This window comes from Schistocerca cancellata, chromosome 2, assembly GCF_023864275.1.
Source record: "Schistocerca cancellata isolate TAMUIC-IGC-003103 chromosome 2, iqSchCanc2.1, whole genome shotgun sequence".
NCBI classification, from domain to species: Eukaryota; Metazoa; Arthropoda; class Insecta; order Orthoptera; family Acrididae; genus Schistocerca; species Schistocerca cancellata.
In genome coordinates this window covers 171,470,314-171,489,541 of record NC_064627.1, presented here as the reverse complement: position 1 = coordinate 171,489,541, position 19,228 = coordinate 171,470,314, and the positions used below count along the sequence as shown (strand labels likewise).

Genomic DNA, 19,228 nt, shown 5'->3' with positions numbered 1-19,228 from the left:
TACGGGCTGTGGGACACCAACTTCTGAAAATTTTATGGCATCTGGTGAAGATGATGATGACTGGCTGTTATAAACTGGTAGTTAATAAATGTTTGTGGCATATGTATATTCCTTGTAAAGCATAGTAACTGCGGAATAAATATATATGTTTTTTTTCCCTTGGCACCAATGAACACAATGTACGCCAGAGCGAGGTATCGCAGCCAGCGTGTACGTAACGTGTAGCTGACCAGTGTTGTTTTCCTGTACTTTGCAGACACGCTGCGGTGCTACACGTGCTCGACGGTGGCGAACAAGAACTGCGGCGACCCGTTCAACAAGTCGTACGTGCCGATGACCGACTGCCAGAGCGTTGGCGTCACAGGGACTCAGCCCAAGGAGATCCCCGTCTGCAAGAAGGTCAAGCAGAGAGGTACGTGTACGTCTGACCCCCGTCCTAATACAGGGTGGATAAAATAAAACTGGCCGGGTATTCATTTCATGCGCCTTAATGTAGGCAACACATCTTAACATCAACCTCTTCTGGGGTGGATGATATAAGCTAGGTTGCAATATCAACAGTGTGGGAAAAGACAGATCGCTACTTACCGTAAAGAAGAACCTTTAAGTTGCCGACGGGCGCGATTGAAAGACTCTCACGTGTAGCTTTGTGACACAGCCTTCGTCAGTAAACACAACAGTCGCACACACACACACACACACACACACACACACACACACACACAAGCAAGCACACCTCACTCACACATGACCACCAACTTCAGCATCTCGGGACCGACTCGACGTGTCTTCTTTACGGTAAATAGCAATCTGTCTTTTCCTACATTGCTAATATTGCTACCTGCAGTTTCCGTTGTTTCTGCGTTAGGCTGCCTATCACATGGCGCATGAAATTTCTTTCCGGACCAGTTATATTCTACACTTTCCACAATGCTGTGGGAAGTTTTGTTGGTGTTGTTGTTGTTGTTGTAGATCCGACACACGTCGCTGTCCTTACTCCGTCGCTGTACTACTTTCCCAAAACATTTTTCCAGTCTATTGAAAATATCATTCCTCTGCTTCAGTCTTAGCAATTTTTAACATAGAAAGCATTTCATTAAATTAAAAAAGCTTTTATACTAATTGTTTCAATGGCGGTCATAATTAACCCCTCTCACTTGCTTTGCTTACCAGACCTACATGTAGATATTCAGTGTGCCCATTCTTTGTCGTTATTTACAACGACATTTCTCGTATCTTATACCCCGCTGCAGGCCTACGCCAAGATTCTGTTGCGTACCCTCTATGTACGGATGACCTTACATGTGCGCCGGATTTTTGTTAAATTTTGAACTTCATTTCTTCAAATCGTTTTTTAACTTATTGAACTGTGAGTTCTTGATGAAACAATGTATGCTGTATTAAATGAAAGTAACACTTTTTTTTAGCCTTGTTTCACAAATTTTATTATTACTGTAAGACGTAAGCTTTGTGTTATAAGCCCTTTATCTGGTACATAACTGATTCTGAAGACGCGAATCAGACAAGCAAAGACAAACACGTCAAACTTTATAACCTGTCTTGACTGAAACTAAACATATTAACGAAATACATAGACATTTTACGTACGTTCCCATTTCAAGTACTGAAAATGAAGTCTGGAATATGACCTCGTCTGCTACGCTGACAAGCGAGAACTTTGCCCCTGAAATTCGCAATGATTGTTTGACAAGACTCAACTTGCATTTCACCAACAAGACGTCGGATTTCCTGCTGTAACTCGCGGATGATTCAAGATAACCGGAAAGAAGAAAAAAGTCGCAAGGGCATAAGGCACATGGCTTTGTGACCATTGTTGGCCACAACTGCGCGAAATAGGCGATCCAGAAACCGCTCAATTCAGTGCGACATTCTGCTGAATCCAAAATTCCCGAACGTTCATTCCAGTGAAATGAGGCCACAAAAAATCGTTATAATCGCACGGTATGAGTTTCCATTAACTGTAATAGCTTGTCTCGTCTTATATTCAAAAATAATAAGGGCCGATGGTGCCACCTACCCAAAAGCGAGGCCGGGCCATCATTCGCTGTAGATACATTTTCGTCTCTTGAACCATGCAACGGTTTTGTTACCCCCAGACATGGCACTTCTGCTTGTTCACAAAATACATTTAAGTGGAAGTGCACATCATCACTGAGGACGATGCTCCTCCCAAAACCGTTGTCTTTTCAGAAACTAGAGAATAAAATGTCACCCTCTTTTAAGAATGGCTTCTTTCGGCTGCTGCGTAAGGGTGGCAATCGAGATCACACCGGAAAATTCACCGTAGTACACTCAATTCTCGTGATCGACGAAGAACCGATTTCACTGGATTGGACTAACAGCCACACTGTCACGAACCCCCAAATGTTTTACACGGATCAGCCAGAACGAGAGCGCTCAGAATTCTTTAATGTTCATTGTTGAACCTGTTTTATTGAACTTTACGGTAAGCCTGCGAAATGTTGATTCCTACGGAGCTCCATTGTGCCCTACAATAGCTTGAAGACGTTCCGCTGTTGCTGCATTATTTTTTCCGCTCTGATAAAACATTTTCACTAGTAACACAGTATGTGCAACTGTAAGCTGCTCCATGGTTGGAAACACAGTGAAGAAATCCGAGAAATTCACACTGAAGCAACAGTCGGAATAATTATGGAAATCGAAATGATAAACAACATTGTAGGCAACCGACAAACAAAAATATATTACGCGATTCAAAATAGGCGCGCTTTTTGAAGGACCCTTTATGCCGTTCACACTGCCGCTATGCCTAAACAAACTTTTCCTGTCCACCTTCTCCAATAAGTGAACAACGCTAATTCTCTAAACGTCCACACAACCATGCAGAAATCTTAACGGTCCCCCCAGCTTCGCTGCAGTCACTTAATTAATTGTGCAAGGAGTAATTTCTTAAAATAAAACTTTTCAAAATTTGCAAAAAAGTTACACAGGTTCATTCAGCTGTCCGTACTGATAACTTTTATGCAACCCACAACGTCTTCAAAAACCACATGCAAGCTTTTCATATTCTCTCGAGCACTTTGCACAAACTGTTAGTCCCACATAAAAATGAACAGGACCTTTTTATAGCAAATTTAATTTAATTAAATCTTGTGCTGGGATATGTTTTCGCTAGAGGCTGTAGTTTTCGAATTATTCAAGAAAGTTATCTTTAAACACGTTTTTCTTTAACAAACCGAAAACGGTCGCCCTTAGCGAAAATCTATCCCAGTACAAGATTTAGCTACATTAAATTTCTATAGGGCTAATAGTTCGCGCGTAGCTAGCGGGAGAATAATTGTGAAAATCTCACACGTGGTTTTTGAGGGTGTTGCGGTTTGCTTGAATCGTATCAGCAGGGGCAACAGAATCATAGTGTGTACCAGTCGTACCAGGGCTTCTACCTCTATGGTTTTCACTTAACCATGTATGATCGTCCTGTTCAACAAACGAAATACTAAAATACCTCAGTGTAAAAATTGATCATAAAATAATATGGAAACACAAATGATTACTGCATAAGAGACTACGGCTAATTACTGGCCGAACATGGTGACTGCATCTCTCCATTGCCCTTGTCAATTACAGACCACCGATATGGGCAATCCTTCGCCTGGCTTACTGATCCCCCCAAATTGTATCACTCCCTGCATGTATTCGAAAGTCTCTGCTTAGTTATCGACATTTGTTTACTCTCCACTCCACGAACTCCATAACAAGTCATCACATTCCCTTCCCTCCTCAAACGTAAAGAACATTTCACTGTGCGTTATACATCCCACAAACTTCATTCTACCAACCTTGTTGCCCAGTTGCTTGCCCACAAACTCGACTCCCCCAAGAAAGACGTTTGTGCACCAATTTTCAGACCTGACAGTAATGACACGAAATAAATGCTCGCATTGTTATACAATAATTTTTCGTGGCCTGTTAGTTAATTATTATTTTTTGACTTGATATATGTTTTTACGCTTTATAAAGTTTTGTCAAAAATCGATCAGCTCAATGACAGACGATAAACTGTTTACTGCGGATCCATTGTTGCGTTCCAATTGAAATGTTTGAGGGCTGAGATCTGATACAAAATAAATGAGACTGGCCCAGCATAGCTCTGTAGTCACCCACCAAACATGTTCGATTCATGAAGGTAGTCTTCGAGCTATTTCGGTCCGCTGCTCAAAACATTTCTGCGTCATCTTGCTCTAGGCCCCGCAGGAGCTGCGTCGTGTTTGCTTTTCCTACGTAGAGCAAGAACAAGTCTGTGGTAAACTCCTCCTGTACCACCACCGAGCTGATCGATGTTGATAAAATTTTGTTCTAGTGCAGGCTCGAAAAAGCCCAATACGTCCAAGGCAAATAGTGCTTGAGTAATGAGAGTAGTATCGTGTTTTTTGTGTTGAAGTTGCATACCAACACTTATTTCCGACCATACACATACAGTTTCGCAGGAGAGCTTCTGTTAAGTTTGGAAGGTAGGAGACGAGGTACTGGCAGAAGTATAGCTGTGAGGAGGGGGCGTGATTCGTGCTTGGGTAGCTCAGTTGGTAGAGCACTTGCCCGCGAAAGGCAAAGGTCCCGAGTTCGAGTCTCAGTCCGGTACGCAGTTTTAATCTGCCAGGAAGTTTCATACACATACACATTGTCCGTATTTATTTATTTATGCATTTATTTCACCCAACAAGGTTAGGGATTTCAGGCCCTCTCTTACAGCTAACCAGAGATCCTCAGTATAAGCAATATACACTCCTGGAAATGGAAAAAAGAACACATTGACACCGGTGTGTCAGACCCACCATACTTGCTCCGGACACTGCGAGAGGGCTGTACAAGCAATGATCACACGCACGGCACAGCGGACACACCAGGAACCGCAGTGTTGGCCGTCGAATGGCGCTAGCTGCGCAGCATTTGTGCACCGCCGCCGTCAGTGTCAGCCAGTTTGCCGTGGCATACGGAGCTCCATCGCAGTCTCTAACACTGGTAGCATGCCGCGACAGCGTGGACGTGAACCGTATGTGCAGTTGACGGACTTTGAGCGAGGGCGTATAGTGGGCATGCGGGAGGCCGGGTGGACGTACCGCCGAATTGCTCAACACGTGGGGCGTGAGGTCTCCACAGTACATCGATGTTGTCGCCAGTGGTCGGCGGAAGGTGCACGTGCCCGTCGACCTGGGACCGGACCGCAGCGACGCACGGATGCACGCCAAGACCGTAGGATCCTACGCAGTGCCGCAGGGGACCGCACCGCCACTTCCCAGCAAATTAGGGACACTGTTGCTCCTGGGGTATCGGCGAGGACCATTCGCAACCGTCTCCATGAAGCTGGGCTACTGTCCCGCACACCGTTAGACCGTCTTCCGCTCACGCCCCAACATCGTGCAGCCCGCCTCCAGTGGTGTCGCGACAGGCGTGAATGGAGGGACGAATGGAGACGTGTAGTCTTCAGCGATGAGAGTCGCTTCAGCCTTGGTGCCAATGATGGTCGTATGCGTGTTTGGCGCCGTGCAGGTGATCGCCACAATCAGGACTGCATACGACCGAGGCACACAGGGCCAACACCCGGCATCATGGTGTGGGGAGCGATCTCCTACACTGGCCGTACACCACTGGTGATCGTCGAGGGGACACTGAACAGTGCACGGTACATCCAAACCGTCATCGAACCCATCGTTCTACCATTCCTAGACCGGCAAGGGAACTTGCTGTTCCAACAGGACAATGCACGTCCGCATGTATCCCGTGCCACCCAACGTGCTCTAGAAGGTGTAAGTCAACTACCCTGGCCAGCAAGATCTCCGGATCTGTCCCCCATTGAGCATGTTTGGGACTGGATGAAGCGTCGTCTCACGCGGTCTGCACGTCCAGCACGAACGCTGGTCCAACTGAGGCGCCAGGTGGAAATGGCATGGCAAGCCGTTCCACAGGACTACATCCAGCATCTCTACGATCGTCTCCATGGGAGAATAGCAGCCTGCATTGCTGCGAAAGTTGGATATACACTGTACTAGTGCCGACATTGTGCATGCTCTGTTGCCTGTGTCTATGTGCCTGTGGTTCTGTCAGTGTGATCATGTGGTGTATCTGACCCCAGGAATGTGCCAATAAAGTTTCCCCTTCCTGGGACAATGAATTCACGGTGTTCTTATTTCAATTTCCAGGAGTGTATAATTACAATATTAAAAATATAAGTAGTCATAAAAATGTGGAATTTAATAAATGACAGTCCTATTGATATTAAGCGACATCCTCATTGCATTCTTGTCGAATGTGAGTAATGTCACTTACCACGTATGATAGCAGTACAGAAAGAAGTTGACTGGTCAAAGGAACAACGAGAAACAAAAGAGTAAGATCAGTAGATGAAATGGAAGGAGGAAGAGAGAACTAGAAAGGGATGAGAAAAGCATGGATAACTTACAGTGTGAGAGAGATACCGGTTTTCTGTTGGACAGAAAGACTGCAAAGTGGTTTTGGATAAGATGCAAGTTACAGGGTAATTTGTTCCACAATCGCATGACTGAAAGGTGCAGCAGATGAACAATAATTATTTTTGAATCATCGTTCTCTTGACTGGTTTGATGCGGTCCGCCACGAATTCCTCTCCTATGCCAGCCTCTTCATCTGAGTGTAGTACTTGGAATCTACGTCCTCTATTATTTGCAGGATGTATTCCAATCCCTGTCTTCCTATACAGATTTTATTCTGTGCAGTCCTCTCTAGTATCGTGGAAGGTATTCTCTGATGTGTTGACGGATTCCTACCATCCTGTCCCGTCTTCTTGTCAATGTTTTCAATATATTCCTTTACTCACCCTTTCTCCACAGAACTTCATCATACCTTATCTTACCAGTCCATTTCTCGCTTGCTTATGTAGAATTTGTCGCTTACTACCACCATCAACGATGACAACTCGCAAGAACTGGAATGAATATTGACTAAATAACTCGCTACGATCACGCTTAATACTCGTATTGGCTACGGCATTCACATTCATTTTATTGCTTCTTTTAGAACTATTCTCCTTTTTATACAATAAACCGTGTTTTAACATTCACAACAGAGCGCTCAGAACAGTACTGACCACTCATTGGCTGTGGGAGTATTCATGACGCAGTTGCACAGAACAAGAGTAAATTCGACCGCCATCATTCGTGACTCCGTCTATAGTCACAGTGGCACATGCTGATGCACATCTTCAATGGATCAAACGATAGAAGAACCGTCTGACAGAAGGCAAATAGTCTGGTCCGAAGGTGACGATGATGATGATGATGATGTTTGGTTTGTGGGGCGCTCAGCTGCGCGGTCATCAGCGCCCGCGATCCGTAGATGCAAGGTGCCCAGTGAGGCATTTTACTCTTAGCGTGTGGAGAGTGTGGTTTATTTCGGAAATGATTCTGTGATAATTGGGTTTTCAGTACCATAACCTGGCCCCATTCGGTCATCTTAATGTGAACATGACATTTATTCCAAAACTCGAGGATGCTCTTAACACTCCTGTTTTCCAAGATGATAATAGCCACATTCATGGGACTTCACACATACATTCTTTGTTGAACGAAGAACTTGGCACCCTCTCCAACAACCTATGGTCTGCTAAATCATCCATTCTTAATTCCATATAAAACGTCTGGGTCTATTTGGAATAACGGTTTATACATAGCAATCAACGTCCCCACGAAGTGGTGCCTCTACGGGATCCTCATAGGACATAGGTAGAAGGAAGGTAACACCAAAGAAACCTTGGGAACAGAACGAATACTTCAACTAAGCGACGAAAGGAAGAAGTACAAAAAGTTCAGGAAAAGACAGGAATAAAGCAGCACAAATCACCTAGGAATGAAATAAATAACAAGTGCAGGGCGGGAAAGGCGAAATGGCTGCGGGAAAAATGTGAAGATATCGAAAAAGAAATGACCGTCAAAGGAGTGACTCACCATGTAGAAAAGTCTAAACAATCTTTGGTGAATTCAAAAGGAAGGGCGGTAACATTAAGAATGCAAAGGAAATTCGACTGTTAAACGCAGAGGAAAGAGTACGTTGGAGGCTTCTATGAGGAGGAATTGTCGAGTGAGTTGGTAAAAGAAATGGGAGTCGATAAGGAAGACATAGGGTATCCAGTATTGCAGTCAGAATTTAAAAGACCTCTGGAATACTTGACGTAAAATGTAGCAGAAGGAATAAATTCCATAGGAATTCCTACAATCATTGAATGAAATGGCAACCAAACGATTATTCAAGTTCTTGTGTAGAATATATGAGACTGGAGAAGTAACATCACACTTTGGGAATAATTGCGTCCACACAATTCCGAAACAATCAAATTAATATCTTACGCATGCAAGCTGCTGACAATAATAATATGCAAAAGAAAGGAAAAGAAAACTGTGGCTCTGTTAGATGACGATCAGTTTGGCTTTAGGAAAGATATAGGTACCAGAGAAGTAGTTCTGATTTGCGCTTGGTGTTGGAAGCAACACTGAAGATAGTCAAGTACACTCAAACGATTAGTTGATCTAGGAAAAGCGTTCGACAATGTGAAGTCGTTGAACATGTTCGGCATACTAAGAGAAACAAGAGTAACCTACAGGAAAAGACGGGTGATATACAGTATGTACAAGAACCAAGAGGGAACAATAAGAGTAGAAGACCATGAACTAAGTGCTTGGATTAAAAAGAGCGTAAGACAGGGATGCAGTGTTTCGTCCCTACTGTTCAACCTATGCACCGAAGAAGAGATGATATAAACAAAAGACAGTTTCAAGAGTGGGATTAAAATTCAGGGTGAAAGTTATTAATGATAAAATTCGCTGATGACTTTGCTATCTTTAGTGAAACTGAAGAAGAGTGTTGAATGGAATGAACAGTAGGTAATATGGACTGAGAGTAAACCAGAAAAAGGAAAAAGTAATAAGAAGTTGCAGAAATTACAACAGCGATAAACTTGACATCAAAATAGATGGTTCCAAGGTTAAAGAAGCAAAATATCCCATGACGAACGAAGCAAGGAGGACAAAAGGGGTATTCCTGGCCAAAGGAAATCTACTAGTATCAAACATCGGCCTTAATTTGAAGAAGAAATTTTTGAGAATATACGTTTGGAGTACAGAACCGTATAGTAGTGAGTCACTGACAGTGGGAAATTGGAGCAGAAGGGAATCGAAGACTTTCAAATTTGGTTTTACAGAAGAATGTTGAAAATTAGGTGGGTTGGTCTGATAGGGACTGAGGAGGTTCTCCGCATGAGCGGCGAATAAAGGAACATATGGGAAACACTGCCAAAAAGGAGGGCTAGGATAACAGAACATCTATTAAGAAACAGGGAATAACCTTAATGGTCCAAGATGGAACTGAAAAGGGTAAAAACTGTAGGGGAAGATAGAGATCGAAATACATCCAACAAATAATTCAGGACGTAGCGTGTAAGTACTACGCTGAGATAAAGAGATTGACACAGGAGAGGGATTCGTGTGGGCCGCATTAGACCAGTCGGAAGACTGATGATGGAAAAGAAACGGGCTCTAACCACCAGCGACTGGCCTCGGATGGTTATGGCATACCTGAATGAAGATCTTGGACGAACTGAGGCCATTGCAATTGGTGGAGCCATGCTTACATGCTATCAAAGCGATGTCACCTTTCTGTTGGGCTGCTTCTAATGTTTTTTGACAATTATTTTTCAGGAAAGAGCGGACTTGTCTGCCTACCTGTTAACCTTTATCTTAATAAACCGGAGTATGTTTCCGGGAGACAGTATTCTAATGTACTGATTGCAGCCGAATCAAACAACAAAAGTTCTCAATTTAAAGCGAGATAATCGTGTCCCCAGCCTGCTAGCAATCTATTCCAGCTGGTTGGCCGAATTCCGGCAGTCAGTTGTTTATAGACAATAATACCAAAGTGTAACATATTCTGTATACTGTCACGACACTCCTGCTCATTTTTGCTATACATCGCGACAGCAGCGCTCCAAGCGAACAGAAAGCTAAACTTCTGAATATGATATCGGACGAGTATGAATAATATGGCTTATACTGGTTCGTAACATAGCTCTTACAATGTGGGAGCATATGTAGTGCCATAAAGTCGAAACTGGCTGTAGAATAACACCTCATTTGCCTTCCTTCAGTTTCCTAAAAACCCTGGGAGGTACGAAACGGTACATTAAAAGACAGTTTATTCACGAGTTTCTTGTAACCTACAGATATTAAACGAAGAATGTCGTTTTCTTTAAAGAACAAAAAAAGTCTAGTGAACAGCTAAAGACCTGACATTTTGCAGAGAGTGTCATTTCCAGTCAAATCAGTGCACATGGAACTTAGATAACTTGTATGGAATGGGAATACCTACATTATTTAAGGTACCAAATGAGCCACCACAAGTGTGGCTGAAGGAAAAACCACAAAGGTGTAGTAATAAAATGTCAAATGCAATAAAACTACAGGGTTATTACAAATGATTGAAGCGATTTCACAGCTCAACAATAACTTTATTATTTGAGATATTTTCACAATGCTTTGCACACACATACAAAAACTCAAAAGGTTTTTTTAGGCATTCACAAATGTTCGATATGTGCCCCTTTAGTGATTCGGTAGACATCAAGCCAATAATCAAGTTCCTCCCACACTCGGCGCAGCATGTCCCCATCAATGACGAAAGCATCGTTGATGCGAGCTCGCAGTTCTGGCACGTTCCTTGGTAGAGGAGGTTTAAACACTGAATCTTTCACATAACCCACAGAAAGAAATCGCATGGGGTTAAGTCGGGAGAGCATGGAGGCCATGACATGAATTGCTGATCATGATCTCTACCACGACCGATCCATCGGTTTTCCAATCTCCTGTTTAAGAAATGCCGAACATCATGATGGAAGTGCGGTGGAGCACCATCCTGTTGAAAGATGAAGTCGGCGCTGTCGGTCTCCAGTTGTGGTATGAGCCAATTTTCCAGCATGTCCAGATACACGTGTCCTGTAACGTTTTTTTCGCAGAAGAAAAGGGGCCGTAAACTTTAAACCGTGAGATTGCATAAAACACGTTAACTTTTGGTGAATTGCGAATTTGCTGCACGAATGCGTAAGGATTCTCTACCGCCCAGATTCGCACATTGTGTCTGTTCACTTCACCATTAAGAAAAAATGTTGCTTCATCACTGAAAACAAGTTTCGCACTGAACGCATCCTCTTCCATGAGCCGTTGCAACCGCGCCGAAAATTTAAAGAGTTTGACTTTGTCATCGGGTGTGAGGGCTTGTAGCAATTGTAAACGGTAAGGCTTCTGCTTTAGCCTTTTCGTAAGATTTTCCAAACCGTCGGCTGTGGTACGTTTAGCTCCCTGCTTCCTTTATTCGTCGACTTCCGCGGGCTACGCGTGAAACTTGCCCGCACGCGTTCAACCGTTTCTTCGCTCACTGCAGGCCGACCCGTTGATTTCCCCTTACAGAGGCATCCAGAAGCTTTGAACTGCGCATACCATCGCCGAATGGAGTTAGCAGTTGGTGGATCTTTGTTGAACTTTGTCCTGAAGTGTCGTTGCACTGTTATGACTGACTGATGTGAGTGCATCTCAAGCACGACATACGCTTTCTCGGCTCCTGTCGCCATTTTGTCTCACTGCGCTCTCGAGCGCTCTGGCAGCAGAAACCTGAGTGCGGCTTCAGCCGAACAAAACTTTATGAGTTTTTCTAAGTATCTTTAGTGTGTCGTGACCATATGTCAATGAATGGAGCTACAGTGAATTTATGAAATCGCTTCAATCATTTGTAATAGACCTGTATTTCCGAACTCAGAAGAAATCGATTCCACAATGGTTGCTACGTCTGAACCATAAATGTCAAGAATCTGCAACACATCTGCTTTCGAATCAAAAGTAATTACATGTACAAAAATATTCGTGGAATTAAAAAGTCGAGTGCATTGTACGATTATGTGAATCACTGAACTCCATGCAAAATTGTTAAGTGTCAAGGAAAGTGCCTACCAAAATAAGAACGGACAACAAAAGAAACATACTTCTTATGCCTGAAATATTTGTTTATATTCCCTTGCTTTCAAACGAGTAAGCTGTGATTATACATATATTTGAAAGTATTTCTCGCGAATAAGTTGTACTTTACGTCACTGAATCAGAGAAACTCCTCGGTTTTAATATTTACTTCATAATCATTCATGTCTTTTAATCATTTAATAATGCTCGGAACGCAAAAATATAATAACTATTACGTTAATTAAGTAGAAAATAATTAAAAACAAACCTTCATCTTACGGTTGAGTTTCTCGCCGCTAGGGGCATTAGTGTCGTTCCAACTGTCAGGCGGTAACACTTTTCACAGCAGGAGTGTCGCGACTGTATACTCGTATGTTAGACGGTAGTGCTACCTTTAACTGATCGACTACTGACTCCGCGAAATACGGCAGTGCTTGAAGGCATTTCTGCCGGGCCAACTGACCCGTTGCTCCTCTGACTTCCTGTCGTTTTGAAATCCTGATGAGAAAGACTAGACGCTCGCTTAAATGACGCGTGCTCGCGCACGCCAGTGGTGTAGTGTTCCCCGAGACTTGACGAAAATGGTTGCCGAACCTCGGGTTTCGGCCTCAAGTTACAAGAGCCTGAGATCGCCCAGCCCTATCCGCCGACAAAGGAAAGCACGCACTGAGGCGAGGCCCCTGTGTCGGTCTCCATCAGCGCCAAAAGGCAACAAGAGCAACGCTTCTCCGGAGAGCTTTGGCCTCCTTCCTCCGCAAGATATAGGAGAAAGGTGAAATACTTGCAGACTTCGAGAAGATCACCACAATTTTGATTCCAAGGAAAGCATCCGTTTAATAAGTCATGATTGCAAAGTAGTGACAGAAGTTATTTACGGAAGCATGAAAAAACTGGTAAAAGCAGATCTCTAGGAAAATCAGTTTGCGTTCCAGAGAAATGTAGGAACACAAAGGATAATGCTAAGAGCTACATTTATATCACAAGTAGATTCAGGGAAGCCTTTTGACAACGTTGATTGGAACCCACTCATTAAAAGTCTGAAGATAGCAAGGATAAAATGCAACTACTCGCACTTAAGACTCCAATCGACTTCTTCTTCCAGACAGTGAAATTCTATCAGCTAAGCTGTTCCACACCAGGGTTCCTCTTTCCCCCTTCACTCTCTATCTTTCTCTATCGTTTTCCTCTTCAAACTCCGACCGTGTGCACACCTCAATCTCCCTCCTTTTGTCTCTCAAGATCCACCCCAACACGTACCCTAATCTCCACAGATACTACCTAATGGATCCATTTGCTTATATCCAGACCCTACACGCCCCCTCCCCCCCCGGCCTCTCACAGTATTCTCTCCCTAAACATTTTCCACCAGCTGTTTAGTATAAGGATATTGCTTCCTTTTTTAAATCGTCACATGTCTGCAGGATTTGGTGACCGAGTAACTGTTTCAGGCTGCCTCTGCACTGTGTCTGTATCCCTCCCGAACCGATGTCGGGCGACCACCGCACGACATCGGAATGAAAACAAACATCAAGACTACAATATAAGTGCCTGCAATGGAAACAGAAGCCTCATATGATAACAACTGATGACGCCCGATTAGCGACCGACGAGTTGACGGACCAAACATGTATGTTTCCAGGCCGATATCTCAACCCGAAGGCACATAATGACGGCAAATATTGACTATCTGCAGCTATTACATAATTACTCGTTAACACTTCTTTATTAGTAATACCCGACATGAGTATGTAAAAGTTATTGCACAAAGTTGTGTTCACTTGTGATAAGTTTTTCTTCTGCACTGTTACGTACTTCGAAGTTAGACTGACTAGATATGTCGTTTCTTTTGCCTTCATAAATGCGATCAAACAGTTCTGTAGTCATACGGTGGTAGCCCTTTAATTTATCTGAGTAGTTTAGTAAAGGTCGGCAAGTTTCAGAAAGTTCCCTTGTAGACCTTTGTTCATTAAACTGCTGCACTCGTACACTTTTGTAATCCTCTTATTAAGGAGAATGCTGTTTTACAGCAGAGGACGACACAAAAAATCATACTCAGTCACTCATGGTACCCCCACAGCACAACTGCAACTGCTTCTTAGTCGGATGTTAACTGGGGCCAATGTAGGCACTCACGATGGACGACGTCGGACGACAATCGGTCTACATCGGGTCAGGAGAAATAAGAATCCAATATATACACCTCAGCAAAAGTTTGGAATATCGCATAGTTTACTACATTGACATCTTACAGCATACTCAATGAGATCTGACAATATATTATTAAAAAATAAACATAATTCCTTCTGAAAACAAGAAAGATTTTGGGAAGTTACAAAAAAATCATCACAAAACAAAGCGGTGCATCTTGGAAAAAAAACAGTGAAAATCTTCATATCCTGATGACGATAATCAGTCTTCAGTAGTGAGTATGTCCTCCACGCACTCGGAAGAGTTCTTCCACTCTGCGAGGCATGCTCTGGATGAGACCATCAAGTTTATCTTTGGGTGTGAGGTCACACGCCTCAATGGCAACTTCAGTGAGGTCCTGCATATTGTCAGGTGGATTCGGACGCTGTGCAATGGCCATCTTCAAGGGATCCTACACATGCTCAGTTGCATCTATGTCTGTTTGACTGTGCTGGCCAATACAGTCAAACTGCCGTAGGTGGGGTCCGCCGTCCCATCACTATTGCAGCCCAGAACATAACACTTACACCTGCAAACGGATGGACTTCCTGAACGTATCGGCTTCCTGGTGTTGTCTAGCGTTTCTCCAAATCCTGACACGTCTAAATTCCGGCCGCAAACCATTTCTGGTCTCGTCAGCAAGCATGACATTACTCCATTCTGCAATGATCCGATGTTGATGCGCGATTGCGTCGGTTCTGTTGGTTCAGTGCAAAACCTCTGACTGGTCTCCTGGAATGAAGACCATCCTGATGCAACCTTCTACGCACTGTGTGGTCTGAGATACGAATCCCTGTTGCCTGGGAGATGTCATTTCTAATATTTCTGGCAATCGATGTTGGGCGTCTGCGAACCGACAGTTAAAGGAAACGACCCTGCATTGGTGTTATACGAGGACGACCACTGGAAGATTTGTCGTTCACATTTCCCGTCTCTCCGTATTTTCTCTACACCTTAGACACATCACTTTGAGTGACATGTAACCGATCGGCAGCCACGAGGCAAATTACTACAGTGGTTGATTGGTTGGTTACCTTGGGGGAGGAGACCAAACAGCGAAGTCATCGGTCCCATCGGATTAGGGAAGTGTGGGGAAGGAAGTCGGCCATGCCCTTTCAAAGGCACCATCTCGGTATTTGCCTGAAGCGACTTAGGGAAATCACGGAAAACCCAAAACAGGATGGCCAGACGCGGGTTTGAAACGTCGTCCTCCCAAATGCGAGCCCAGTGTGCTAACCACTGCTCCAACTCTCTCGGTACATGCCTGGGAAACGGTCACAAAGCATGCCAATAGAAAACACCGTCCAGTGTGTGAGCTCTAACGGGATAATGCATGAAGTGCTTAGGTCAATGAGACCTCTAGTATCGTATACGTCATTTTACTATAATATTCCAACCTTTTGGTGAACAGTGAAGGTATAGCCTTAACCATTTGATGATATACGAGATTTCTCTTGTGTCATACAAGGGTTATCCTTTTACCTTTTTGATCCTCTGTGCCACACGTCACTCTTGTGAAAGATCTCTCGTCCAACAATGTGTGTTTGGTGTTGGCAGTGAACAACGGCGACCTCCAGACGGTGCGCTCCTGCGCGTGGGTGAAGCCCGAGGACCCGTGCCCGCCTTCGCCGTCCGGCGCCTACATCCGCGAGGAGGAGTGCTCCACCTGCACGGCCGACCTCTGCAACGGCGCCGGCGTCGCGACGCCCCTCGTGCTGCCGCTGCTCGGCGTCGCCGCAGTCGCCGCCTACTCGGCGCTGTGATCGCCCACCCCGTCTCTCTGGGCGTGGGGCTGCAGGGCTGGTTGGACTCGACTCCTTATAGTTAACCACCGCTTCAGTGCTCGAAACCTTGTGCACACCGACCTCCTTCCCACGATGTTCAAGCCCTCCCACCAGCATTCCAACACCGCTGTCGGCGGTACCCAATACTGTATCCCCGTGGGACTCCTGTCACCACACTGTCACTCTCTCGAGCTTCGACTTTGGAGTTTCACAGTACGAGAAAGCTGCTAAGATCAGAATATTTTATGTCGGTATACTTCCTTACATAAAATAAACATAGAACGATACTTAACTTCTCAGCATCACTCCTGTGCCAATTTGGAGCACAACATGGCACTGCGATCGCCATCGGCAATTTTAAAACTCCCGTGTGTAGTGGAGGAGCTCCTCACACCTACAAAATTCTGTTAGGTCACATCACTCCGAGAAACTCCGGGACAAAATTCGATGGCTATTCGTAATATAAGGAACTATCGGTCGCGAAACGCAAACCACAGTGAAAATCAAAACTGTTTTCTTTGCACCAGTTAGCTACGCCTTCCAGCTGCTTCTCTACACAGTCGCCAGTACGACTTAGACATTTGTAGTAGCGTTAAACCAACTTCAAATTGCCCTCGCCATAGAAAGGAGACCCCTGTGCTTTTTTTACAATTTTCTACTTTTGACTGCAGCTCGTTGTCTGTGCCACAATTTTGTCTCCACAGCCAGCAGTTCATTTGAGCAGAGATAAAAATCAGAGGGAGCCAAGACCAGGCTGTGCAGTTTGTGATCAAACACTTCACATCAAAAACGCTGCAGGAGCATCCTCACTGCCCCTGCAGTGTGCGGCCGGAAACTGACATAAAGAAGTAAATGCGTTACATTTATGTTATGTGGGGTTGCATTAAATCAGGCGAAATCTCTCGGCAGGCACCCGTAGTTGGCGGGAGACACTATTTTTTAGCCATCTTTACGCGCTCGCAGTGCGCTCAGAACTGAAAAGAGCGATGTGACACTGTCTACGGGCATACTAGAGGCACTGCCCAACACATCTGCAAAAGCGTTATTGGATTTTCGGATTTTCCCTGTGGTTTCTATTTCGCGACCGATCGTTCCTTACTTTCCGAAAGGCCTTCGTAATTTGTAAGCAGAGCGACGTCTGTAAGGGGATACAAAAGTGAATAGCTGAATGACGAGACGTTCGGAGTGACACTGATACCAAGAAATTATTGTACTATTACTTAAGACATATAAACTTATATGAAAGTACAATACTCATGAAAAAGTATGAAAATCGTATTTCTGGCGGTATTGTCCCAGTCATTTACCTACTTATTGTAGTTTCAAATGGTGAGCAATTAGGGATAATTTTTTAGGTCGCACCCACTCGACATTTTGCGACTGTATGTAAGAGTACAGAAGTCATTTTTCCCGTTATCGCACCCAAAGCACTGAAGCACACACTTTTCTTTGTTTTAAGCACGAGGTTTCTTAGTGTCTAACACTTACATACAGAAAATCATTGGACATAGAGTATAAGGTTTAAGTATTCTGAAATATTTTATTGTGATATTTCAACAAATACAAATATTTCTGTATTATGTATCTTTAAAGATGTATCTAGAGTGTACAAAAGGCTTAAACTTTAAAATACTATGTAACTGTAATTATTTTTTGTAATTAGATTATTTACTAATTCATGTAACAAATTAATAAACTGTACGTGTTGTGAACAAAACACTGAACTTCGTTTTTTTTATTTATTACCATGCCAGTGAGATGTAGAACATGTCCACACAAAATAGTTACACCAAAAGAATCATTTTAAATAGAATGGGAATTAGGATAAATGAGGAAGGTTCATCGTGTAACCTGTAAGCCTCCACCCCATCTTGCCATATTTCTTTGGTTATTAGCAGCCGGCAATGTAATTAAAGCCAATCGGAATTTATCTGGTTGTAGATGAAGAACTCACATACAGTTAAACTAGCGAAAGTTAAGCAATGTGGCCGAGTCACTAGTACCATCTCCATGTCCTTATTTAAGTTTTTTGTTCTGTACAGCGAAAAATCAGCCAAAGTTGCAGATTTCACTTTTATTTACTTTATCACCCATTTTCAAATCATGCAGATAGCCAAAATGGTTGTTTCCAAAAATAGCATGTCAAAAAATACGTAAGTGTTATGAAGCGGAAATGAACAGTTACAGCGTGTACAGCTGCTGAAAGTTCGTGAAGTTTTCTTATTGTTCACTGCGTCTCAGTACATGAGTGTATGCACACAGTTTGTATCCAACAATACACGTGGATGATTTATGCAATTTTAGTCATTGCTTATTACATACGAATTCTAATTTTAACAAGTTACAGTTCTATGTCGCTCTTATCGCTACTTTTCCAATACCATTTTAACTATAATTAGTGCCGTTCTGGAAATATCTTACTAAAATATGGATGAAACATTGTATAGAACAATTACTGTTCCCTATCTTTCACATACAATTATTAACCTTACCACATAATACACTTTAAATCCAACTACAACTTCCTCAATAACTCCTTATGGCCATCTTTTCCTCTCAGTTTTCTAACTGATATTGTTCTTCTCAACCAGGTTCCACTGCTTACCTATCGACATTTATTTCACTTTTAATAATCACCAATGTTCAACACAATGCTGTTCTTCACAATTCTGCCTGCCTTCACTCACGACATGACCCATTCATTCACTGCCACTTGAAAGAGCATGAATGTTCCCCTCCGAAGGAATTGGCCCCTGGCACTGTATATTGACTTCAAGTTGGCCAGTCGATTCCCTTGTTCTGAATCAGTAGAAGACGGTAGAAGTCAGAAGGCTTCGGGTAGTGGTCATTTGCTTTTGGTTGCAGCCATTCATATCTAGCTAACAGTGCTGAGTGGTATAGCTACTGCTATCTACCATATTATTGTTTTGTACTTCACTGTGTTTTGTAGTGTTCCCTTTCTTTCTGATAAGTGTACATAATAGCTGCACTTAGGATCTTTTTTAATCATGTCAGGTCGTAAGACTATTTTAGTTTCGCTTTCATACAACATTTAAGTTATCTTTCCCTCCGTGCCTGAGTTCTACTACTAAGGAAGCTGTAGCAAAGTTTAAGGTGCCTGCACTGCAGGAAGTAGGTGTAGCTTGTTCCCTTTATGGTCCGGGCTTGTTTCCTCTGCATCCTGAAGCACCCTCTTGCAATCTGTCAGCTTACAGTTTACACATTATAGAGATGATCACAATAGTTCGT

General features: G+C 43.4%; 1 protein-coding gene across 1 annotated transcript in view; it reads left to right on the top strand.

Moving 5' to 3' along the window:
- LOC126152169 (uncharacterized) overlaps positions 1-17,703 on the top strand; it is a 192,868-nt gene extending 175,165 nt beyond the window's left edge. Inside the window, exons 4-5 of the mRNA XM_049915989.1 lie at positions 257-412; positions 15,753-17,703. Coding sequence (XP_049771946.1) covers positions 257-412; positions 15,753-15,958 — 362 coding nt within the window. The 3' untranslated portion in view covers positions 15,959-17,703. The remainder of the gene's footprint in view (positions 1-256; positions 413-15,752) is intronic.
- Positions 17,704-19,228: the final 1,525 nt, after the last annotated feature.